Below are 21,314 nucleotides of genomic sequence, written 5' to 3' on the forward strand. Positions count from 1 at the left end.
CTCAAAAACATAACTTCATACATTTTTTCTTCTTATTTATCAAAGACTCCACACACCAATTCCAGAGGCCATGTTTCAGCAACCCTATCACTCTTCTTCTCTGGAGTCTAAGTAAACACCGTAAGGAAAGCAACGTTTTGCTGATATTTTCAGTGCTTCACCTCAGTCCTCAAAAAACATCTACTGCATAGTAAAGTTTCAAAAATTATTTTTTAAATATATAACAACATGACTAAAACTGGATTTAGAGAGAGAAAAATGTTTATGTCAAAATAAAGGTAAAGACTTAAACCATAGTTTTCCCCTTATTTCTTGGGGGTGGTGGTTATTTTAATAGATATGCTTTAACAATTGAACAGAAAGATTCATAAATTTCATAAAATCTATGTCTTGTTATTGAAAAAGCACTTATCTTTTACACATCTTTATGTGTATAAATATGTAATATATAATATCTGACTTTATTGGTAAGAAAAAATGAAATAAGATGAAAATAATGCATGTATATGAAGTCCTATATAACGCAAGCACACAATTATTACCACTAATGGCATTAATGACAATAAGAGTTCATTTTTAATTAAACCCATCTAAAAAAATAAAGAAGGAAAACATGTAGTAGATGAAAACTTGGAAAGTATAACTGTATCCAAATGAGACAGATGAGAAATAGCCAAGCTTGTTCTAAAGAAACAGCATATGAATAATGAATCTGGGATATCAAAAGGAAATTAAGCAATATGTTCCTGAAGTAACTCCAGATTCAGGACATAGAGTGCAGCATTCCTGTCCAAAAAGAATTAATCAGTGAGTGTTGGATGCACACATAATATAATCACACATAACTAAGATCTGGAAGAACAGAGCCTAACATGATTCTCTGAATATATTTTCAATGAAAAAATTCATTAAGAAGAGAAAAAGATTTTATGTGTTGCAAATTAATTTCCTAAAAGTATCAGCACTCCAACCCTGTTTCCTGTAAAAGTCTACAACTTGATCCAAGAAGGCAATGTGAGTGAATAATAGAGAGCTCCTCACAGGTGTCTGTGTTGCTACTTCTTGTAGACCAGTAGGGAGCTCACTAGCAGTTACGTTATTTCTCCAAAATGTTAGTTCCAATGAAAAACATTACAATGCTTGTTTCCAGTTGCCATTTCTACATCAATGACAATGTTTCCTATTTATCCGATCATGGATTCATTACTTGATATTTTATCAAGATAATGGTTATCAAGTAACAACAGAAGAAAATATTTTGTAGTTTGCTTAAATTCTAGCTTAACTTCTCTATATTTTTTTTTCTGAAAAGATAAACTGATTAAAATTATCTTGTGCCATAAATCAATTCACTTAGCACAAATTCAATCTTATATTAGTACTTACCTATGGTGCTCCAGTGGGCAAAAAGAATAACATATCAAAAATCCCTGGACAAAATCACACACACACACACACACAAACACATGCACAAACACAATATTACATGACAAAGAATGTTCAGATGATAAGTGTTGTTATTTTGGACAGAGATCATCAGGCTGTTAAAATACTTGATATAGGCTTCAACAAGCAGGGGGGGGTCTGCATGGTTATACTTAAAGTGGACAGTAGGAAATATTTTAGACTTTTGTGATAATGTTACACAGGTACTTATAGACCAATGTGAATTATAATCTTTTAAAATTATAACTGCTGTAAAACAATCCATAGTTGGCTGAGGCTCCATCAAAAAAAAAAAAAAAAAAGAAAAAAGGAAAAAACACCTAGCAGGCAAACAAATGGGAAAAGCAATATGAACAGTAGTCTGTATTTTGTATCCTCAAAAAGGTAAATAGTCCACGTAGGTGAGGTAATAGAGATAACGACAAAAATGAAGTAACTAAGTAATGACTGAGAAATACATTAGCCATGTATGTATAGACATGTGAAATGGTGAAATGGACAACATTCTTCCCATGAATATGCTGGCTCTATGCCTGAGACAATGTCCTGGTCAAAGTGCAGATAACTGGAAACAAAGAAGAGCACAGATGTATCGCTGGGCTGAAGAGGCAGCGATCAGCATTCGAGACAACCAGGAGCCCAGGATCTGTCACAGGGCACGGAGGTTGAGGGACTAGATGGTGCTGGGGAAAGACAGACCTGAATCAAGTGTTCCTGGGAGGCTCTGGAAGACAATGGGATATGGATGGGCTGGAGGAGGCTACAGAAGGCTTTCAGGAAAGTGACTGCCGTGTAGTTGGGGGAGAAATGGAGATACTAGGGATAAAGCTTAGCTTAGAGACACTGGAGTTGCATCCCAGCCAGAACTTTTAACACCTGAATGTATTTCAAGCAGCATTTAAGATACAGAACTGCTAGCGCTTTGGAGTAAGACCTGTTCCCCAAAGTCAGGTCTTTAGTCATCTTAAGATTCACTGTAGAAAAGTCCAAACCTAAGTCTCAACAACACTTATACAGAAGATAGATACAGATGTAAAATTTCCCAAGTTTTTAGATCTGGGAAATGTCTTGGTCTTTTGACAACTTTCCGCTAACAAAATATAAGACCTAGACATTACAAATACAAGTGATCATCCAATAATGATAGCTTGATAGGGAAAAAAAAACTATAACAATCTTCATAGGAATTTATGAAAATCTAGATTCTCTACAGTGTATCATAGACAATTTAAAATATACAGTAAAAATTACAGGATATGAAAAACTCAGGAAAACTAAATAGACAAGACAAAATGAATCAACTGAAAATGACTGCAAAATGTCTCAGGTGATGTTTATTGGCGACTTCTAACCATCCCTTATAAACATGGCCAAGGACTCGAGAGAGGGTATGACCAAATTTGCAGAAAATTGAGTAAACTGATAATTCCCACAGATCATTAAAATTTTGAAAAGAACCCCATTAAAATTCTAGGGTGAGAGTTAAAATGAAAGGAAGTGGAATTTAAGGGAAATATAAGTGAAATGAATACTTGATGTAATTAGATTGATAGCATTTGGACATGTCCAGTGAAATACCAGTGCATTTGAATTTAAATTGTTGGAAACATTACAATCCTAAAATTATTTGTTTAATAATTTAAAAAATACCATCTCCTCAAGAACAAGTAGAGTGATATCAAATTGTCTAAAATTTGCATAACTGAAGGCCAACCGCAAGAAAATGATAATGATGGTAGAGAATTTTTCAGATTTGTTGGAAAACATCAGTATACATATCTCAGTGAACCTCATGGGAATTAATCAGAAGAAAATCCTGTATATTCATCTATATTCATTATAGTGAGTCAACTGTTTAAAGCTAAAATAATGGCATAGTAAGTTTGGGATTATAATATAGACATGAGCAAAATATGTGATATCAGTAACACAATAAAATTTGAAAAACATCAAATTATACTGTTATAAGATTATGACATTTTTGGAGTGAGATGTGAAGTGGGTGATGTGAGACATGAAGGATGAAGGGGGACATGGAAAGTGGAAGCATCTGTCGTAAAGGATGGGGATTAAAATGGAACAATTTTAACTGTATGTCATCTCTGATAAGTTAAGGATGCACATTTTAATGATTAGCCCTGAGGCAATCCCTGAAATGATAATAAAAATGTGGTGTATATATCAAAAGGCAGATCTAGACATAAAATAACTTGATTAACCGCCAAATTAGCAGAAGAAAACAGGGCAGCCAAATGAAAGAAAAAATGGAAACAAATAGAAAATGGTAGTATATCATAATTGCATTAAAGGTGCATGGACTAAGCAGTCCAAGCACAAGATAAATATGAAGAAAAAAGGCAGAAACCAACTATATGCTGCCAAATTGAGCAGTGCTTTAAATACATAGACATATATAGACAAGATGGGGTTGAAAGTAAAAGAAATGAAAGAGCTGTATGTTTTACACGTAGTAGGTTGTCAATAAATGTTTTTTTGAAGAAGAAAAAAAATGAAAGAAAAAAGACTAAGAAAAAATATATACAGTAAATTATAAGGAGCTGGTCCTGAAATTATGTGTAGAGTATAAAGCATGTATCTATCAAAAATAAAATTAGAAGCAAAGAGAACTGTGAAAGGAAACTTGAAAGCGGGAATATACATATAAGTAGCAGTAATGATACAGGAAAATAAATGTGGAGTGAGGATGACCATGTCCCAGGTCTCTGTTGAGTCCCTGGGATGTGCCCTGCCCAGTGTGGGTCCTTGACTCCGCACGGGAAAGAATTCAAGAGTGAATCACAGTTGAGTAAAGGTAGATTTATTTAGAGAGAGACATACTCAATAGAGTGTAGGCTGTTTCAGAAGGCAAGAGAAAGGCCATAACGTGTGAGGGTTGGGTGCTCAGTAGATATGCGCTCCATAGACAGAGTGCAGTCTGTCTCCCTCAGAAGGGAGAGTGCCATAAGGTTTGTTAGTTCTTATGGACTCAGTAGCTTCTTATGCTAACAAGTGGGAGGATTATTCCAATTACTTTTGGGGAAGGGGCTGGGATTCCAGGAACTGGGCCACTGCTCACTTTTAGACCTTCAATGGTTAGCCTTAGAACTGTCATGGTGCCTGTAGGCATATCATTTAGCATGCTAATATATTACAATGAGCGAATAATGAAGCTCAAGGTCTACTAGAAGTCAAATCTCTCGCCATCTTGAGCCTCAAGGCACTGGGAGTTGAATCTTCCACCATTTTGGTGTTAATTGCTGAGTCATTCCTTGAATGGCTGTGCCCTGCCCCCTTCCTTCCTGTCTCAGTATGGGACTGGAGATGTTAGACTCATGCTTGAAGTGTTCTCCCCATGAAATGCACAGAAGAGGGTTGAAACTGAGAAATGTTAAATTACTAAATGTTGCAATGAGAAAGAGGAGTTTTTAGTTAGAAAAAAGTTTTATTGATAATAGTTGTTCTTAATTCTTGTTTACAGGGTTTATTAATAAGATGAGTGAGTCTATTCAGGGATTCACATAGTGTCTGAGAAAATCATAATTTGAATAAAGTAATCTTAGTTTCTATAATACAGAATTGCCTTTGTGTTCACAAATTTTAACCAACAAATGTCTGCCTCTTAAAATTATTACCCCTTAAAGGTAAGTAAACAAGTAAAACATGGCCAGATGATGTTAACACAGCATGATTTGCTGTAAGTTCTATTCAGAGGAATTATAGAAAATAAAATAACACAAGTAAGAAATCAATTGATAAAGAATATGAACAGTTTCCTGCAGGTAATATTGAACCATTAAGAGTGCTTGTTCTTCTAGGACATCCATGTCTTCTGACAGTATTTAATAAATGGAGAGTGCATGAAATTGTATTCTGTGGAGAGCCTGCAGGGAAGTCTGGCCTACCATGAAAGATTTGTTTGCAGAGACACCAAATTAATTGCAAACAAGAGCGTTTAACTAGCAATTTAGATGTAAAGAGGGAAAAGGGGCATTCCCTGGGGGAGGAAGGGACTATTTCCTCTGTAAGGAGCCTTGCTCTTTAAAAGCAAGTTACGTTCTTGTTTAAACATCTATGGATTGTAAACAATGTAACATTTTAAAATATAGACATTTATCAATGAGAAGGAAGCAACTTCAGCAAAACTGAAAAAGGTAAATATGTTGATATGCTATTTTAATTCAAGATAATGTTACCAATTTCATGATCAAGAGTCAATAAATAATATCAAACAACTAAAATCATGAGTGTATGTGGGTAGAAATGATATTTATTATTTAGGATAGCATTATGTAAGGTAGGCTTCTGACTTTCTGAAGTTATAAGTTAAATTATGTGCGTGAAGCATTTGAAGTATACAAATTTCTAATTTGTCTCTTAACTATATAATATTGTAAAATCTATTCATTTTAAGAAATAATCTATTAAGAAAACTATAGTCAAAAAGTGATAATTTCATTCAAATTAATTAAACATATTTTGCTATACTGTTAATAAAGTAAATGTTGCCATTATAGGTAAAATAATTTCTATGACAAGGAATCACCTTGTTAGAGCAGGTAGATAGCTAGATATGAGCAGAGAAAGGGGATGCAGACCAAATTTCAGGAATTAGGCAAAAAGGGCGTGGGCCAAATACAAGAAACCATACATCATGTAAACAACAGGGGTGCCTGGGCAGACAAAGAAAAGCGGGAACCTCTGGGTTAAAAAGCAGTCACACATTTTGGGGTGACACGTGTCCTGGAGGCTGACAAAGAAAGGTGGGAAAAGGCAGGAATCTCCAGTGTCCCCATGTAACCTTTTGCTCATTATGTCCTCGTTTCAATAAAATTAGCCTTGCAGTTTAGAAGTACCCATCACGCACCAACACCATGACACTTCCAAACCAGACTAAATAAGGACAAAAATTTCTCCTTCCTGTAGGAAAGTGGAGTTGGGATGAAAATCAGGGACTACAACCACAAGTCCTTCCCTCCCCGATGAATATTCTGCCCATTCATTTTTACACTCAATGTAACCAACTTGCCAAAGAAACTAAGGCAGCTGCCCACCTGAGCCTGCCCCGCTCTCCCCTTGAGAATGTACTATCCAGCCCCTAATAAATCCTCTGTTTTCTTTCTTAACCGCCACGTCCTGTCTCTGAATTCTTCCTGCAAGGAGACAAGAACCTAATTACCTGCAACAACTTGTATTAGTGAATATTCTTCTGTTGGGGGATATATTAAGCATTTATTTTTATACAAAATACAATTTCCTGCAAAAGAATATTTGTTTCAACTTTGGGGGCCCGTGTTCTATTATTGTTTATGTTGTCTAACAGACCGCAAACAGGGAAGGAGTTGGCACAAGATCACTACATTTGCTAATGTTTTAAAATTGATTTTATTTTTCTCTAGGAACATTTTGTTTGGGTTTAAATTTTTTTAAATATCTAATATTTGGGGGATTAAAAATAGCTGAATACCAAAAACTTGTGTCTCTTAAGCAATAAGATCTATTGTAATTCAAAAAATTAGGATGAGTATTGCTGGCACATTATGATGTTTAAAATAAAAGATTTGGCATTTATATTTTTGTAGTTTTAATCATCCTTTCTCACTTCTTGGAAAATAACCAATTTAACAGTAATTTCTACTTTTAATTTAATTCAGAAGCATCTATGTAGTAACATATTAGGGCAGAGCCTTGCGCTCTGTTCTTTATAGAATGAATTATTGGATATAATAGCAAAGGTAGAAAAGACATGTAAATAGTTGGAGGAACATGTTGCTAAATGTTATAGATCAGATATTATATACAAACTGGACTGACTGGAAAAAAAATTTATGGTTGTTAGACAACTAATAATTAAGCTGAGGTTTTGACTCGAAAAAAATAGCTAATCTGCATTCTCCCTTTTCACACCATAATTAAAAAAAAAACATGTCTAAGCATAGGATTCTTATTGGTATAATTAGAATGCAGATCTACAATTATAAACCTTTTTTTTTTCCCCTACAGATGCATTTATAACTCCTGGTTTCACATCAAATCTGCCAGAATCACAGAACACAAGTGTCAGAAAGTAACTAAGAACATGTTAAGACCAAAGCCCATGTCCCAATCCAATTATAAAAGAGGAGAATGTAGCAAAGAAATGTAAATCCACAGAGAGAAAATAATTGGAAAATGACGGAAACAAATCTCACTGTAAGGATGGACTTCGTCCTCCTGGGCTTCTCTGACATTCCCAGGTTCCACTGGCTGCTTTTTGGGGTATTCTCAGTCATCTACTTGGCTATCCTGCTGGGGAACGGCATCATAGTTCTGGTAACAAGAGCAGATGTCGCTCTTCAGACGCCCATGGATTTTTTCCTCAGCAATCTTTCCTTCCTAGAGATCTGTTATGTGTCTGTCACTCTTCCTAGGATGCTCATGGACCTTTGGACCCAGAAAGGAAGTATTTCTTTTTTCAGCTGTGCCACACAAATGTGCTTCTTCCTTATGCTGGGAGCCACGGAGTGTTTCCTGCTGGCTGTGATGGCCTATGACCGCTACGTGGCCATTTGTAACCCTCTGCACTATCCCCTCGTCATGAACCACAGGGTCTGTGTCCAGCTGGTGGTGGCCTCCTGGATCAGTGGAGCTCCAGTCCAGATAGGACAAACATGGCAGATATTCTCTGTGTCCTTTTGTGGTTCTAATCAAATCAGTCACTTCTTCTGTGACATCCCCCCATTACTGAAGCTGGCCTGTGGGGACATCTTTGTGAATGAGATCGTGGTCTATCTATTTGCTGTGTTGCTTGTCACTGTTCCCTTTTTGTTGATACTTAGTTTCTATATGAGAATTATCTCCACCATCATGAAGCTGCCATCAAACACAGGGCGGACCAAAGCCTTTTCCACGTGCTCTTCCCACATCACGGTGGTAGTTTTGTTCTATGGATCAGCCACTGTCACCTATTTAAAACCTAAATCCGATCAGTATGTAGGAATAGACAAACTGCTCTCTCTTTTCTACACCGTTTTGACTCCATTGTTCAATCCTATGATATATAGTCTGCGGAACAAAGATGTCAGAAAGGCAATGAGGAAATTTCTTCCCAAATTATCAGCATTACGAGGCATTTGAAATAACATAGAAATTATTCTTTTATGGATTCAATTTGTATGTAGACTTAATTGAAATCTACCTTTCATTTTTTTTCTTTATTTTTAATAATGTAATGGTGTAATTTCCTTTTAATATACCATTCTGTTCCCAGATTTATGGTAATTATGTTCTATTTCTAACAGTGTTGTACTTTTAAAGATAGGTTTCCTTCTCACCGTGAAGTAGTAAATAGAGATGTGTAACTAAACAACGTGATGTAATATGTAGTTTGCACTATAATTAAAATTATTCTGTTCTCTTTTTTTGGGTGCCTTTCTAGACACTACTTTAACATTCTCTATTGAAGAAACAAAATATCCTTAGATGCTACAGAAACATTACTAAGTGATTCCCTCACAGAAATAAAAGCTTAAATGTATATAGATATAAGTTTAAAAGGGACTAACATAAATAATTAATATGTAATATAATGCATATTGCAGCACTATTTTTCTAAGCAAAAAAAGGAAAAATGAATGCTCATATTGAGAAATATTTTAATGAACATTGTGCATAGTTATAACAAATTTATGGAGTCATTAAAAAGCCCATGTTTCACCTAAACGGTAATGATCCCCGATAATTCATTTCTCCTTGTATACGTGCTTTTTGATCTTCCCTTCCCACCCTGACTTGATTTAGCTCTATTATTACTTCTGGCGAATGGAACATTAGTCAACATGAACAGTACTTAGACATTAAGACTTGTCCTCTCTAACAGTGTGAATCTTTTTATCACTATGTCAAAAAGCCCAGACTAGACTCCTGGACAATGAGAGAGCTCAAAGAAAGAAGCCACAGATGATACACAAATCACATAATGTGAAACCAAATTTAAACATACTTACAATATGCTAATTTAAGAGTTTGGAAACTATTATTCAATATGCTCTACTAATTCTTTAAAGCATGTGTTATTCATAGACTTTTTAAAATCTGTCAATCCCCTTCCATATTTGAATGCACTTTTCATTTGTCATTTTGGAATGCCCACACCTGGTAGGTTTGTTAATTCCTTGCATATCTAAAAATTTCTTTCACAAAGTGAAATTCTCTGTTTTGAAATAAAAGTCTGTGTTGAGTCCTGCAGATCAAAATTTAAAAGATCACTGGTAATAACCCAAAGGGAAAAGCACAAAAGTATCAGATATTGAAACTGTGGCTGAAAATGCATGGCCTAAGTGTTTTTATCTGCAATATCCCACACAATAGCATACGCATTTTTTAAAGGAATATATTCGCCAAGATAGATCAAAAGTTGTACTACTTAAAAATCAAGTCCCAGTACTTGAAGCAAATGCAGAATATATTCTGACCACAAAGGGATTAATTTTCAATTTGGTTTGTGTCTGTGTGTTACTGGAATGAAAAAAGGGAGCATGAGAAAATTCAAGGTGCGATAGATAAATCCCTTATCTTGATTGTGGATGTAGCCACAGCAAAATGTAGCAAATTATAAACTGCTGATATGGGCTTTTGGTTATGCTTCAATTAAACTTTAAAAAAGCTATTTAAATACTTTAAAAAATGATTGAAATTGAAACATGAAATTTCAGTGGAAGAAAATAAAGAGAATCTATTACTATCAGACTTGATTTACCAGAAATGCCAATCAAATCCTTTAACCAGTAGTAACATGATATCAGAGGAAAATGCAGTTCTCAGAAAGAAAGAAAAGGCACGGAACATGATAAATATACAGGCAAAGATTAAATAGTACACTTCTATTTTCATTTCATTTAAATACATCTGTGTCTTTAAAGCAAACATTTTACCATTTTCATCATATAGCACCTGATTCGTAATGGTAACTTGCTGGCTTACAGTTAAGAGTTTGGTTTCTATTAAGATCCAGTGGCAGGCAAAGAGTTCTCACCCAAAAAAATCTATCTGCAGAGGATGACAGGGCCTTGATCCAAAATCCTACAGGCTTGATCTATATATCACCTTTAGGGTTTGCCAGAGGCTTCTAACAGCATCTCTCTCTGTCACAGACACTTTGGGCACTGCTGGGTCCACTAGAATGTATGGACCAAGTGGAGGGCAGCTTCCTCAGCAGCCTGGATCTGATGCAGGGCCTTCTCTTGCTCTGGGCTCCACTCAAACCCAGAAGCTTTTGGGGTCCTTTGGTAAATGGGTCATAGGAACACACTCAGATAAGGAATCTGCTGCCTCCAAAATTCAAAAAGGCCTTTTAGGCATCATGCTTCTTTCTTTGTTGTAAGAGACACCAGATGCAGCAACTCATCCTTCACTTTAAAAACTTTTTTTTTTTAATTGAAGTATAGTCAGTTTACAATGTGTCAATTTCTGGTGTACAGCATAATCATTCCGTCACACATATACATACATATAGTTGTTTTCATTCTTCACTTTTAAAGAAATATCTTGACATTTCCCCCATCACTGGATGACTAGAAATTTCCCAGAGATAGAAAGTCCCTGAAATTTAGTCAGATTTGTGGATTTATCTCCTACTCTGTGCTAGGAAAATCTTTACTGATAAACTAGAGTAGTTGCTACTTCTTGGTCACTGGGCCAATCAGCATAATGCCGTTAGTGTAATGGACCAGCGGTACCTTTTTAGGAAGGGAAACTGATGGAGAGCTCTGCAAACTACATTACGACATAGAGCTTGGGAGTTTATACAGCCCTGAGGGGAGAGAGTGAAGGTGTGCTGCTGGTCTTGCGGAAGGAAAGGAAACTGTTTCTGGGGGACCTTATGGACAAGCATGAAGAAAAAAAAAATCAGTAGTTCCACACCAGGTTCCAGGGTATGTGGTCATCTGGTTCACCAGCTGCAGCTGACGTCGCCACTTGGTTAAGCTGACAGTAATCACTGGTGCTCTTCCACATCCTTCTGCACAAGTCAAATAGGAGAGCTGAACGGGAATGTGGTGAGTTACCACTCCGGCGTATTCTAAATTCTTGCAGGTGGCACTCACCTCTGTAACCCCTCCAGGAATGTGGTAAGGCTTATGATACACCATTTTCCTAGGGATGGTCAGTTCCCGTGGCTTCTATTTGGACTTTCCCACCATGAAACTCCTCACTGCACAGCTCAGGGAATCAATGCCAACTGATAAATAAATCTACTGCAATTTTGCATTCTGGAGCTGGGAAAATAAACACAGGATGCTTTCAAGGACTACACTGGACTCACTCTGAGATGGATCTGGGCTAAAACACTATTCATCACTTGATATCAGCAAGGCTCCACTCTGACCAGATGGCCACAGTGATGTTTTGGGTCTCAGTGTCCAGCAATTCTGGAAAATTCTGATTCTTTTCTTTTCTCCACTGTAGTTATACTGGTAAAAGTCCATAAGTCCCTTTGGGGAGGGCTGGGAGAAAGATTAAAATGACACATTTTGGGTATTATACTGACCTTCCTTAAAGGGACCCAACCTACCGCTCACTGAAAGGGTCCTGGATCTGTAAATTGGCTCAAGTCTGGGAACTGAGTCATCACTTTCTACTTTAATGATTTTAGTTAGACTTTGTTTCCCTTGATCTGAATCTTTTCTGCTTATACATATCAAGTGAAAATTTGATGAGCTTTCTTTTTCACATCTAGGAAAACCCTGATTAACTAGCCAATTCCGTACGTCTGTGTGAATCAGACTATTCTGACTCTACCGCCCATTACAGTAACTATGATCACCTTAATTTTGAAAGGTGAGTTCTGCCAGTTGGACAATTCATATTATTGCTTGTGAATTTCTGAATTCAATGTCTACAGTTCCCATGGTAAGACTTGGCCTAGAGAGAAGACCAATCCTGGATATCTTCAAGAATTTTGGACTCACTTCGTGAATGCATTTCTTGCCATGCTGGTAAAAGGTGTGTCTTTTGCACACTCCCAGTGTGAGCGAATAGATCTTAAATGACAAGTCCACTCTAGCATTCCAATCTCCCTAAGACTTTACCTCACTTTCCCTACATTAAACCAAGGCAGGTTGGCCATTACCAATTTGTTCACCATTGGCCACCATTTGCTCTATGTTTCAGCCAAGTTAACCAATCAAAATGTTAGAGTCTTTTTTTAACTCCCTGATCCTCAACATGGAATGAGAATCTCTGCTTAGTAGGCCCTCAGCAATGAGTTCAGCGTGATCTATCATCATATTCCTTCCACCATTATCCCCCACCTTTAAGATCCACACATGTTCCCCATATTACTAACTGTGTAGAGTACTCAGTTCTTTCTTTTGGAGTGTAGTCTTCCTCCACATGGGTCACACTTCATGAGCCACTCCATGTGGATCTCACCTCTAAGGGCCTGTGGCTGGGGTGGGAGCGGATAAGAGTCAGCACGGAGCTGCACAGTGCCTGCCTCAGAAGAGACCATAACACTTCCCTCAGGCAGTGCAGCATTACTTGCATCATTTGCAGCTTCTCTCCAAGGACACCAGAGTGGTAGCACTGCTTCTCTTGGCCTTGTTGTCTTCTCAGAATTTACAGGATGATGTCCCTAGCCTCATCAGGGACTTCTCAGATGGACTTCAGGATCCTTTCTTTTTCCCCATCAGTGCCCTCACTCTGACAGCAGATACCCCAACATGGCCAGGAGATGCTGGGTTGTGCTTCCAGCCATCTCACCTCTGCAGCTACAGGAGATGAAGGCAAGCGCAGAAGCTCTGAAGTCATGTATGTGGCACTTGAGTTTGGAATTTGAATCCCTGAGCTTCTCCTTTTCTTTCCTTAATTTGCCCAAAGACATTAGGAACAAGTCAACCTCCTTAGACTTGTTAGCTAGATAAAAATGTGTGAAGGCTTCATCCACATAGCCACCCAGACCCTTGCTCCTGTCAGCACTTTAGTAGAGTGTCCATGGTGCTATTTGTGTGTCTTGATTGTCGGATCACACCACAGACTATCACTGTTTTCTTTACTACTGGAAATAGTTATCAGTGTTTTAAAATGACACTAATGCTCAATCATCTCTGACCATTAATTGCAGAAATGCCAGAGCCCGTTTAGAAAATGCATCTTTACAATTCTGATTCCCTAGGGCTATTCTCAGTAGTAAAGTCCTCACTAGTCAGCTTCTCCAGAAAGACAGAACCAATAAGATATGTACATACATATGGATAGATTTATTAAAATAATTGTCCCACAGGATTACAGAGGCTGGCAAATCTGACATTTATAGGGTGAGCTTGAAGATGTGAGACCCAGGGGAGCCAATGTTCCAGTTAGGGTCTAAAGCACTTTGCTGCCAAAGTTGCAGTGGTATCTGAAGGCAGTACCCCCAGGAGTTCTCTCCAGCACAGGAGAGGCTGTTTCTTCTGTTCTATTCAGGCCTTAAGCTTATTGCAAATGGCTCACCCACATTATAGAGGGAAACCTGTTTCATACAAAGTTTCCTAATATGAATGTTATTCTCATCAAAACCATCATCCCAGAATCACACAGAATCAGGACTGACCATATCTGGGATCTCCAAGGCCCATGCAAGTTGACTTACGAAATTAACCATCACAGATAAATGCAAACATGCAACCTGCCAACCATCAAAATGACCCTAGATTCATCAGAGTCAGTGAAAGAAGACAAAACATAAGTATTAAAATATCAAGGTATTTAGGAAGTCCTATTATGTCATATCCTGAATTAAAAGCATAAATATTATAGCAGACACCAGAAGAAAAGATGTATACCAAAAGATAATGAAGAGATATATTTAAAGTAGTAAAAGATAGTGTCAAACGAAAACTTCATAGCGACAGAAATATTTGTAATATCTTTCCAGTATATAGACAAAATACAGATTTTTGTGAGGAAAATGAAAATTCAGGAATGGACACACCGTTATACTGTTGAGGAGTTACTCAACAGTAACTCCTGTTGAGTAACTGGAGTTACTGTTGAGTAACACCAGTTTAGAGAATTTTTAATATAAGTTTTCACTCTACTATTGTATTTTCTAAGGCGATTTTGCAGTTGGACTTTTCATGCAATAATAATAATAGTCGTGGGAAGAAAGGAAAATTTATACTTCTTATAGTTAACTTTGAAGGAGACCCATCTTTGCAATGCACACGAGTCTGCTGAAAGCAAGCCTATCACGTGCATGGTAGACCCTCTTCTGCACCTTGGTTCCTGGGCCTGAACATGAGGAGTGGTGTCTTCTGCAAAGTCATCACAGGGCCATAGGGTGTCAAAGTGTGACAGCCCAAGCTAAGCTGAGGCCAGGGCTGTAAAGAAACCCACAAAGATGGGCTGGGCTTAGCTGTGGGAGAGGCAGTAGTTGCTAGGCACTTGTACCTTATTCTCTGAAGCATGCTTGCCCTTGGGCATTCTTTAATTTACGTATGATCTTCATAATGCAAAAGGTTAATCTCTGTATTCTGTGAAGTAATGAAGTCATTGCTCTGGATGAAATAATATAAGCACCCTCACAAACAGCATGGCAGTGACACCAGGGATTTGAACACATCATCTGTGGACCTGAATTAATGGCTGGGATTAGTTTGCTGCCAACGCTATCAATCTAAGAAGAACAAAGTTGGAAGTATCACCATTGCCAACTTGAGAGTATACTACAAAGCTACATTAATAAAGCAGTATGGTACTAGAGTGCGTGCGCGCGCGCACACACCCACACACACACCCCAGACACACAGATCAAAGGAACAGAATAGAGAGCACAGAAATAAATCTACAGTTTTATGGGCAGTTAATCCACGATGAAGAAGGCAAAAAGGCACAATGGGGAAAAGACAGCCTCTTCAATAAGTGGTGTTGGCAAGGCTAGACAGCTACTTGCAAAAGAATCAAGCTGAGTTAATTTATCATGTGCAGAAACAAATTTCAAATGGATTAAAGGCTTATATGTAAGATATGAAGCCATAACATCTCTAGAAGAAAATGCACAGTACCCTCCTTGACATTGGTCTTGGCATCTTTCATCAGATGCAGAACTGCTCTCCCTCTTCTGACAAGTGGAAGATTGCATTTACTAGAAGAAACACACAAACACACACACACAAATATGTGTTAGTATATATATATGCACATTGATAATCTAAGTCACTAAGATAAAATGGAACTTGGCAAGAAAATTAGGCAGCTCAGTATTCTTTCAAGTATTGTTTTCAAGTTGTAATAAATCAAAAAACAGAAATCTCAATTAAATAGAGCTGGAAGACCAGAAGGGGGCCCTCATGGCCTGTGACTATAGCAGAGCCCAACAGGAAGAAGAAAGACCCGCCATTCCTGGCAAGGACTCCCCCAATGAAAAGCCACAGACCATTTACTACAGCCCTCCCAAATTCCTTTTCCTCCCTGTAAAAGAGTTCTCCTTCCCTTGCCTAGTGAGAGTTTCCACATGGCTCACCATGGTTACAGATCCTGAATTGCAATTCTCTGTAGATCCCAAATAAACTCACCTTTGCTGGAGAACTGTTTGACAGTCTCTTAATTTCAGTTCAACAAAGTCTGTTCTATCATTTCTTAACTATTTTTTTAATTGGAGACTCACTTAATAGCTTTAAGTTTTGCTTTTCTCACTTGAAAAATATGTAAAATAATAATGTCAACCTCAAAGACTGGTATGGAAGATTAACTGAGAATTTAAATGGGAAAGTATAATATACTGCTTGACGCATTATGAGTTCTCTATGCAAGTAGATTCTCTATGCATATGGACACTCCATGGGATTTATTCCACCTCGTTTACTTATGTATTTAGTTCTGCGAAATCTGTAGTTTTATCCCCTTCTAAAATCAGAATCTTAGACAATTGCAACAAGCCAATGCAATTCTGAAACCATAAAAAAAAAAGATATATATTGTCCTATTTGCTCAGGGTACAGTATTTCTTTAAACAAGGCAAGTAATCAGTGTCCCTTTCTCATTAATTACAGTCAAGAACAGACCTGGAGTGGAGATTAAAGTTACCAAGACAAGGGAGGAGTACACACGCACAAAAACACAAAGGGAAGAAGAATAATTTGGTAGTGGGCTACACGCCCACTTGAAATAAGTTAAAACTACAAACAAAGAAGCAGTTAAACAACCAATTGAAATAACTTTTTTTTTTTAAGTTGGCAAAAAGCTTTAACTAGCACAGAGAACAGGAAACACTTCATGACGCTAGTCCCATGTGATGATTAATCCCATTTTTCTGCATGGGATCATGTGTTATTTCCTTTTGAGACTGTAGTTTCTGCCTTCAGAGGATTGACTCCATAATTAAAACCGATTTTCTAGTCCCCATGGTTACCTGGTCCTCTTTAAGGAAAACAAAATGAAAGGGCAGCAACATGTACATACTCAGAAGATGTCTCACATTTTTACAAAGAGGTAATGCAAATATTCACTGCTTTTCACTACATTTTAAAAAATGAAATTTCTTTTCTTTTTAAGCCTCAACTGAACAAATAAGGGACTCCAATAAAAAAGAAAATAATGGACAAGACAATTAAGATGCTGTGATGGAAGCTATAAGTATTTGGTGCTTTCATTCACAGCCATGGACAGGTACCGTGTCTGCTCCTACAGGGCACTGATTTGACAGTGTACTTTGTAATGAGAACTGTTGTTGGTTCATTTTTAAAACATTACAGAAGCATTCTTAAGAATATCGTATTCTTCTATATATACTCTATATATGCCATACTGCTATATCATTCTGTAAGAATATTATCTTCATCCATTTATATTATAGATGTCAAAATATTGGTTATTTGAAATGGCCATTTTTGTTGCTTGAACACATGAGAGAATTTGGGTGGTGATGCATGAGTTTTGGAGTTGAACAATGCACAGACTGATCTTGATGAGGGAAAAAAGTGCATTTGAGTTAAACTCATGTACCTGTTCAGAGAATGAGAAAGACTTCTGCAAGACTGAGTTCTTGCATTTTGGATGCGGGCTAGGAGAAAAAAAATAGAACATATATGTTGCGTTTGCAGAAACTGAAGTGGAATATGTGGACCTAGACCAGTGATTTGAGAGCCCTTAAGCCCAGATTCAACACAGACAACTGCTGAATAAATTCCAGTGCTTATTCATCTGTCCAATAGTTTTCTTCTCACTTCATTCTATTTACTATGATCTATTATTCTAGGTATTTTTTTTCTGTATGTGATTAACCTCATTAACATTTTTACTATTTCCTGTCAACTTTATAAAGTGAAATATTTATACTTAAGGCAAGTTTAGGCACACTGTATCTGTAATAATGGCCAGAAAAAATTACACTTTGCTGACTGAGTTCCTCCTGTTGGGATTAGCAGACACGCCGGAGCTACAGATCCTCCTCTTTCTGCTTTTTGCTGTGATTTACACACTTACAGTTCTGGGGAATGTTGGGATGATCTTATTAATCAGGATGGAGTCCCGACTTCACACTCCCATGTATTTCCTCCTGGCTCACCTGTCTTTTATGGACGTTTGTTATTCATCCACCATCACTCCAAAGATGCTGGCAGATTTATTGTCGGAGAAGAAAACCATCTCCTTTGCTGGCTGCTTCCTGCAGATGTACTTCTTCATAGCCTTTGCCACAACTGAATGCATCACTTTTGGATTAATGGCCTATGACCGGTATGTGGCCATCTGCAACCCTCTGCGTTACTCCTTGATCATGTCCACCACAGTCTGCCTAAAAATGGCAGCTGGGTCTTTCACAGCAGGGCTGTTGAACTCCATGGTTCACACAGGTTATGTAAGCAGCTTGCCATTCTGCAGGTCCAGGGTCATCCATCACTTCTTCTGTGACAGCCCACCGCTGTTTAAGCTCTCGTGTTCTGACACTCACCTGTATGAAGTCATTTTGTCCACTTTTGCTGGTGTGAATATGGTCGGGACTCTGCTGGTGATCCTCGCCTCCTACGGCTGCATTCTCTTCTCCATCTTTCGGATGCATTCCGGGGAGGGCAGGCGCAAAGCCTTCTCCACGTGTGCCTCTCACCTGACAGCCATCATTCTGTTCTATTCCACCTCCACCTACACTTACCTGAGACCTAGTTCCAGCTACTCCCTGAGTCAAGACAAAGTGGCTTCCGTGTTCTACACGGTGGTCATCCCCATGTTGAACCCTCTGATCTACAGCCTCAGGAATAAGGAAGTGAAGAAGGCTCTATGGAATGCAGTTCCTAGGACAAGGATCCCTTCACGTCTGCGATTGTTGTGTTAATGTTCTGAACCCAATAGTATACTTACTGACTTTTCAAAGGCTAGATCAAGTTCACAGTTTTCTTTAGAATATTTTCTGTGTAATCATGATCTATGAACACTCAAGAACATCTGTCCGATTAGGTATAATTTTCCTCTGTAAGACCGTGGAAACTTCACCCAATCATTGCAATTTCCACTGGGGCCCTATAAATAGGTTTTTTTTTTTTTTTTAAAGAAATGTCGGTTAGGGAAATCAATGGGTTAAGTATTTAGAGGCAGAAGTCAGAAAAATCACATGAATCTAGCCATGTAGAATACTTGTACTTGTCAGTTTATTTTTTTCTGATGCATTTTTCATCATTTGTGGTTTGGAAGGATTGTTATGTATCACGTATGTCAAAATGCTTTAAATTTAAAATAGATTCTCAGTTTATTTTATTTGATTATTTCCTGGATCGGATGCTTATATCAAAATTCAAGAATAGAGTTTTAATTGCAGTATTAAATTCCTCAGTTTTTATTTTGTTTATCTCCCCCAAACACAGTCAGTAAAGAATAAATATGGATCTGTGTAAATGTTTACTATTTAGAAAATTGCTATCTGATCTGAATGCACCAGTCACAATAGTTCTCCTTCAATTCCCTCTTTTACTTTTCAAAAATGTCCTATTCTTTTCTCACTTCTTTATCCCAGACTGATACGTACGCTCAAAGTCACATGCACACATGTTCAGCTACTGCGGCGTTGAATCGGTGCGTAGTTCCAAACAGGTAGATTCATGCTTAATGGATAAATCTGACACATATTCTTTACAACAGACTCAAGGGTTTCCTGCTTATAGAAATAGTCTATCAATGAGCAATAAAAATCAATTAAAGTTAACCTTAAGACCAAAGCCAAGCACTAATATGGAGGTAGATGGGGAGTCGGCTTAGTAGAACCCTGGAGGAAGCTGAGTGCGGGCCAGGGCTTGCTGAGGAGACAGCCCACACTTACATTTTTGGAGAGCAGTTCTCCACAGTCCTTCCCTCGCACTTGACCCTGAAGTTGCTCTTGACAGCAGCTGTGATGTTCAGGTCATCCGGGATGTGGCAAAGCAGATGACTTGTCACAGAAGATCATCCGGTTTTACTATCCAGTGCCATCTATGGTCCAAGAGATTGGCCTTGAACGGATGGATGTTCATGAAGGCATCGTGTTGTCTGTGCACCCCTGGGCCATGCTTCCACCTCACAGGCCCAACTGGTTATCTGGCCTTGAGGCCTTGCAGCAGGCTTACTGGGCTGTTCTCAGAGAAGGTCCGCTCTGTCAATGGGTGGCTCACCTGCATTCTTCTCGATCAGCTGGCCGCATGTTGGATGAACTTCTTCTACTTTCCCTGTCCTATGTGTTTAGTGGAACCATTTATGGGACCCAGATATTTCACTAGTAAATATTAATATTCTATTCCTCCCATTAAACAGTTCAATTCCTAGTAAACCTTAGGAATAGAAACATTTTGTGTGGGATGATATCCAATTATTCTGAGATTCAGGTTTTTAGACAAAATTTGAGCCATGTTTTCTCCTCTCTAAGTTAGCTTTCTTTACTTAATTGATCTCAATTACAAAGTCTGCAAATATTTCCAACTTTGGGAGCTATTAGCTCTTAATGATACCGGCTACTTTTTACTTAATTGAATACATGCTTCTTATGTAAATTTAGATTGTTTTTAACCTGTAATGGCTTGGAAAAAGTATTTTCAAAATTATCTTAGTTTTTTGCTTATTTTTCAAAGCACTTATGTAAAACATGTTCATAACATTTTTGATTTCTTTAACTCAAAAGAAATTTAAATTACAAATCATTAAGAGACTTCTAATTGTGTGTAATTTCTTTCTTTCACAATCTGACAATATTTATTAAGCCCTCCCTTATGAACATAGTATCTTTGATTCTTTGCTGTACTATCTCCATTGCTTCCTGTTTCTCTAATTTTCCTAGTCTTTTATTTCGTTTAAATGTATGTTACCACCTTCCCCAAGTATACAGTTATCAATCCATGTTTTGCCTTATTCAATGGTTTTTGACTAATTCACTTGCTAAAATTAAAAAAGGAAGTTTGAAATGTATGCCTTAGGCTTTGTTTTGCTTGGTATAAATAATGATTAGTTCAGATAAAAGCAGACTTACTTACAAAACCTGGGAATTTCAGATTTTGGAAATGTTGGAAAAGTAAGTAAACAAGTTGGAAGGAACAAAGTAATCAATATTCAAGAAATATATGGGTCTAAATAAATAATCAAAAAGATGAGATTACTAAGAGATAGAGTCCTGCATTTATGCAAAAATATATGCAGAAATAGCTTGATATTAGTATATAAAAATAATTTTTGACTTAGTTTGTTAAACTAACAAACACAACATGATTTTCATGAGTCTATTAAAAAAATGAGAAGTTACACATTGTGTAAACAATAATTAGGTAAAGGCTAGTACTGAGATTAAGTGAAGCAATAATCTCATTTTACTTCACACTGCTCAAGTAAAATCCAAACATAGTATATTAATTCAATCACATTTCAAAGGACACAGAGATAAATAATATTATGTCCAAAGGCAAAAC

General features: G+C 37.4%; 1 protein-coding gene and 1 pseudogene across 1 annotated transcript; both read left to right on the forward strand.

The window, feature by feature from the left end:
- The first annotated feature begins 7,569 nt into the window (after window positions 1-7,569).
- On the forward strand, window positions 7,570-8,559 carry LOC105081048 (olfactory receptor 10AG1-like; annotated as a pseudogene).
- A 9,211-nt stretch (window positions 8,560-17,770) lies between these two features.
- On the forward strand, window positions 17,771-18,727 carry LOC105081049 (olfactory receptor 5F1-like). The gene has a single exon (XM_010970170.2). The coding sequence runs from the start codon at window positions 17,771-17,773 to the stop codon at window positions 18,725-18,727; it is 957 nt and encodes a 318-aa protein (XP_010968472.2).
- The last annotated feature ends 2,587 nt before the right edge of the window (window positions 18,728-21,314 follow it).

This window comes from Camelus bactrianus, chromosome 10, assembly GCF_048773025.1.
Source record: "Camelus bactrianus isolate YW-2024 breed Bactrian camel chromosome 10, ASM4877302v1, whole genome shotgun sequence".
Taxonomy (NCBI): Eukaryota; Metazoa; Chordata; class Mammalia; order Artiodactyla; family Camelidae; genus Camelus; species Camelus bactrianus.

Bases quoted from the DNA above. Each gene is read 5' to 3' on its own strand.
- LOC105081049 (XM_010970170.2), top strand. From the start codon at position 17,771: ATGGCCAGAAAAAATTACACTTTGCTGACTGAGTTCCTCCTGTTGGGA.